The sequence below is a fragment of the Diaphorina citri genome, unplaced genomic scaffold (genome assembly GCF_000475195.1).
Source record: "Diaphorina citri unplaced genomic scaffold, Diaci psyllid genome assembly version 1.1 scaffold2803, whole genome shotgun sequence".
Lineage (NCBI taxonomy): Eukaryota > Metazoa > Arthropoda > Insecta > Hemiptera > Psyllidae > Diaphorina > Diaphorina citri.
The window spans coordinates 21,828-27,240 of record NW_007380220.1 but is presented as its reverse complement, the minus strand read 5'-3'; the positions used below and the strand labels follow the sequence as shown (position 1 = coordinate 27,240).

The 5,413-nt window shown below is 32.7% G+C and overlaps 1 protein-coding gene across 1 annotated transcript in view; it reads right to left on the bottom strand.

Annotated features, from left to right (window-relative positions):
- Window positions 1–2,560: 2,560 nt before the first annotated feature.
- LOC113471684 (titin-like) overlaps window positions 2,561–5,413 on the bottom strand; it is a gene marked incomplete at its 5' end in the record, with an annotated part of 24,153 nt that continues 21,300 nt past the window's right edge. The window contains 3 exons of the mRNA XM_026831025.1: window positions 2,561–2,577; window positions 4,096–4,161; window positions 4,520–4,958. Coding sequence (XP_026686826.1) covers window positions 2,561–2,577; window positions 4,096–4,161; window positions 4,520–4,958 — 522 coding nt within the window. The remainder of the gene's footprint in view (window positions 2,578–4,095; window positions 4,162–4,519; window positions 4,959–5,413) is intronic.

Here is a 5,413-nt window from a genome sequence, read left to right as displayed (position 1 = left end):
TTCACCAGGTCCAAACCTTTCAACATATTCCTTCAACGCTTCTTCAGCGTTAGGACCACTAAACGTAACTTTATGAACTTCTGGTGGTAATTCTACTGTTCTGTGGATTGTGTGTGAGAACTCTTCATCTGATACTGGTTCAATAACTTCCGTCACGTAAGGGCGTCCATCTTCAAACCATACTCCTGTTCTTGTAACGTTGTCTAATGTTTCCATGCTAGACATAAGTGTGTTGGAACCTCCACTAGTAAAGCTACTTGACATCAAGGAATCCAAATACATCTTATCAAACAGGTACGCACTTATTTATTTCACATATTTCTTATTGACAAGTGTGTCTGAGTATGTTTGTTCGTCTATTTTATTGATATTTTCTTATTTCTTCATAGAGATAACAATTTCAGATTCAGATACATCTATTTCAGTATATGACTTTTCCTTTTAGATACAAGTAGGCACTAAATTTAAAAATCTGAATTTCATATAATGATGAGTTAGGTTGTACTAGATTTATTTACAACAGGGTTAATATGAAATTACACACTGTGTTAACAAAAGTTCCAAAATCAGAGGATAACTTGTCCGAGATTTCAAATCGAGACCAAATCTATTTGGATTTGTTTTAATATTCAGGGGGTTGAAAGTAAATTTCAAAACGTTGTTAATATGGAAATATCAAGTTGAAACGACACAAACGATAAAAAAAAAACTTTAGAAATTTTAGAATAAGTTTCAAATTATTACTATTAAAAAATAAATAAATAAACACCGAATAAAAGATAACTTGTCCGAGATTTCAAATCGAGACCAAATCTATTTGGATTTGTTTTAATATTCAGGGGGTTGAAAGTAAATTTCAAAACGTTATTAATATGGAAATATCAAGTTGAAACGACACAAACGATAAAAAAAACTTTAGAAATTTTAGAATAAGTTTCAAATTATTAGGTACTATTAAAAAATAAATAAATAAACACCGAATAAATTTTGTATTTAGAAACGAGAGGTCAACAAACGTTGATGACGGGATCAAGTGTACTTCTACTGATCTGTTCAGTGTTCATACTGATATTGTTCATGTTTACATGAGAGATAGGGAGATGTAATCCAAATTGCAGGTGCCTATGCCAAACGAAAAAGGTCTAATTTTCCATTACATTATTTTAAAAGTGTATTTCTTAGCTCCCACTTCCAATTTTATTTCTTTTAGAAAGTCCAGTATCAGTATTGCCATACTGATATTGTTCATGTTTACATGAGAGATAGGGAGATGTAATCCAAATTGCAGGTGCCTATGCCAAACGAAAAAGGTCTGATTTCCTAATGGCTTACCTTATTTTATAGTTGACTAGGGTTCTTTGTGGAACCCTAGTCAACCATAAAATGAGGTAAGCCATTATCTAATTTGGATGTCTAATATGAATCTAATTAATAATATTCTGATTTTCTATTACATTATTTTAAAAGTGTATTTCTTAGCTCCCACTTCCAATTTCTTTTAGAAAGTCCAGTATCAGTATTGGAATTTGGCCGAGCGCACTGTTTAGAAAGGACAGTTCAACACTTAGGTAACTGCAGGGAGCTCAGATTGAAATTTTGAACAGAGTATTTGATTGGTCAATTATCTATTGTTTTCAAAGCTTTCCTAATTTGTACACTCTGAATAAAAAAAATATTTATTTAAATAAGAGTATTAAAAGAAGAAGAAGAAGAAAAAAAAAAAGACATTGAGATCGAGATTAATCTGTCTTTCTAATAACATTGTAAACGAGTACATTTATTAAATTTTCTACGCGTGCACTCCCCGATAAATTTATTGGAAGTGCCCTATCTAGAGGAAGTTTGTTGGAGTTTATGTTGACGAAGATGATGCTTCATTTTCTAAATTTATCTTCAATTACTCTTTCTGTCAGCTTCGAAGGCTGAAGTTGTTTTGAGTTTTGTCTTGTTTATTTTCTCCTCATTAAACTACAAAAAGTCCCATTTGGAATACGTTATACATAGAGACCATACTAATAGGTAAAACTAAGTCTGTTGAATAAACGTATTCCTAGTTAGATTTTTTGGGGAAGCGACCGAAGACTTGTATGAGAAGTTATGCACTCACAGGATCAAATTTTTAGTAAATAAATCTCTTTAGTCAGACAAATTTAAGGGATATGCCCCCAATTTTAGGTACCTTGCTGCCTCGGCATCTAAAAAGAAAGTATAGAGAATGAAAATCAATGAAATTTGATAAAACTCAATAAAACAGGGACTTTTGCGGAGTTTATCCAAAAATTTTGCATTTCCTGGGAGTGAAACTTGTGCTGTGTCACGACTTCCTCCTCGCTTGTGATTTTAATTTTAGAAGCACACATGGTGTTTTCCTTCTATGAATAAGACGTCACATTTGGAGACTACAGAGCTACACACTTGACCCTCGATTTTATTACTTTGTAAAAATGCCAAAAAAAAAAAAAAAAAAAAAGAAAAAAGAAAAAAAGAAAGAAAGCAAGAAAGAAACAGAACGTAAACGCTGTGCTGTGCCAGTCAAACGTGACACAGATTTCCCGTCATGTCACAGAGGAGCGAGGTCTGTGAGAAATGCTCGAAACAGATTACAGATAATGAAGAAGATGTTTGTGTTGTTTGAACTTATTTGCGGATAGTGTGCGAAGATGCTTAACCAGCTTGGGAAGTTGCTGAAAGAAACTTCGCCGTTTGCACTTTGCAAATATTTTGACTAACAACTATTAGAAAATGACTTAGGACTTGGCCAATTCTTAGACAATAGCTGACAACAACACTATTAGAATAACAAGTATTTTCAAAATTTCAAATAAATAAGCAAAAATATAATATATTCCGCCTGAGATTGAACTTACGCCCTCCTGTTTACCAGGCGAGCACCTTTACTACTACGTCACCGACGTAGGGGAAGGGAAAGGATAATAATAAAAATATAGGGTAGACACCTAGGAATGAAATTGTATTAAAATTATGATGTAGGTAGATGGTTAAATAATTTTTAGAAATTAAAATTATAATATACGAGTAGGTAAGTGTAAAGTGCAGGCTATGAAAATTAGGTTATTAGCGTAATTTTAGTTGAGATTTTTAAGTCTGAGCTCTGAGTGAACATTTAAAGCAACACAAAAGCAATTTAGTTGATGTTATGATATTGTTAGAACGAAATGTGATTAGTAGCCACGAGCTCCACTAGATAATGTGATTAGTAGACATTAGTTCCACTAAAATGTGATTAGTAGACATGTAAGGGCAAGTTTCACCAACGACGTCAGTGGAGATTTTTTTTTTTTTTTTTTTTATTGAACCTACTAAGAGCGGTTATAGGTAATAGGTTGAGTTAGAAATAGTTGAAAACCTATGCGAATGTGTTGAAACACCTAATTTCAATGTTTTAATCAAAATAACTACAAAAAAGGTAATAAATAAATAAAAAATATCTCCAATGAAGTTGTTGGTGAAACCCATCTATTTGAATTAATAAACATAGCAAGTAGACGTAATTAAAGGTACCTACAATAATTATTAATGATACCACCGTTAGTGATGATTCGACCATTTTAGATTTTAGTATGTCAAAATAATTAATTGTATCTACAATAGAAAATGATGGAAAGAAGTGAAATTCAGATTTCATTTTTTACACAGTTGATATTTTTATTTAATTAAATAATTTCTTTGAACTCTTTTTTTAATCCATATTCATTGGTGCAACAGATTTTTTCCTATTGCCTAAAAGAAAAGACCTGCTAAAATCGACGGAAAAAAAAATCATTACTTATGACAAGAGATAAAACTGAATCATACCACCGTTAGTGATGATTCGACCATTTTAGATTTTAGTATGTCAAAATAATTAATTGTATCTACAATAGAAAATGATGGAAAGAACTGAAATTCAGATTTCATTTTTTACACAATAGACATTTTTATTTAATTCAATAATTTCTTTGAACTCTTTTTTTAATCCATATTCATTGGTGCAACAGATTTTTTCCTATTGCCTAAAAGACCTGCTAAAATCGACGAAAAAAAAATCATTTCTTAAGACAAGGGATAAAACTGAATTGGAAATTTCAAACTTACCACTTGGTTCATTTAATTTTGACGTGGAAGTTTTGGGCTCTTCGTGGGAGTCCTGAAGGGGCTTGTCTGAAAATCAAAGAAAACCAAAAAGATATATTTTAAAACTGCACTATAAATTAAATACGAGTGTAGAATTGAAACTAGAACTAGCTAGGTTAGAATTCAAGGGACAATAATACAAAAAATTTAAATATAAAATTGAGCTAAAATAGAGCCACCGGCTATTGAAACCGTTACTGTGCTATGGCCTGTTTATTGTACTAAATTTGATCACTAGGTACGCGTATACTTGATCATTCTTTGTGTGAAAGCTAGCAAAAGAAAATAACTAAAATAAAAAATGATAACGTCATGGTAGGTACCTCGTGTTTATGCGACATGCCTTGAGATGAAGGGGCAACATGCGATGGAGATCGTATGTTACCTGCAAAGTCAAAATCCTCCAAATCGGGAGAAGCATATTGAAACTTGTGTTTAACCCGAGGAGGGGATTTCACATGGACATCTAGAATTGGGGACAAACGTTCCTCGGAAATCTGAGATTTTCTTATCATATGAGTGGGTGATTTTTCAATTACCGTGATTAATTTTGACTGGGACGATTGATCTTCACTTGTTGAATCACTCAGTAATTTTTCTTCCGTGTCATCAAGCACAGATTTGGGATGGAGTAAGTTTGGGGATAAAGGGGATTTATCCAATTTTTCCTGATGAAGGTCGGAACTTTCAAGGGGGTGGTCACCTATGATTGAATCACTCTCATTTCGTATATTAACTATACTCAGTAATTTTTCTTCCGTGTCATCAAGCACAGATTTGGGATGGAGTAAGTTTGGGGATAAAGGGGATTTATCCAATTTTTCCTGATAAAGGTCGGAATTTTCAAGAGGGTGGTCACCTATGATTGAATCACTCTCATTTCGTGTAGTAACTATATCTGAGACGGCTAAAGCATCAATAATAACATTCCCTACGCTATCTCTGTGTCTTTAGGTTCTTCTACCTTTTCTTCTTTGGTAACCTCAAGTGCCACTGTCTTTGTTATGTAAACTTTGTCCTTAGGTTCTTCTACTTTTTCCAAATTTTCAACCTCAATTTCAACTTTATCTTTAGGTTCTTTTACCTTTTCTACTTTTGTGACACTTGACACTGTCTTTGTTATATCATCTTTGTCTGTAAGTCCTTCTACCTTTTCCACTTTTGTAATATCAAGTTCAACTTTGTCTTTAGGTTCTTCTACCTTTTCTTCTTTTGTAACCTCAAGTGCCACTCTCTTTGTTATGTCACTTTTGTCTGTAAGTCCTTCTACATTTTCCAT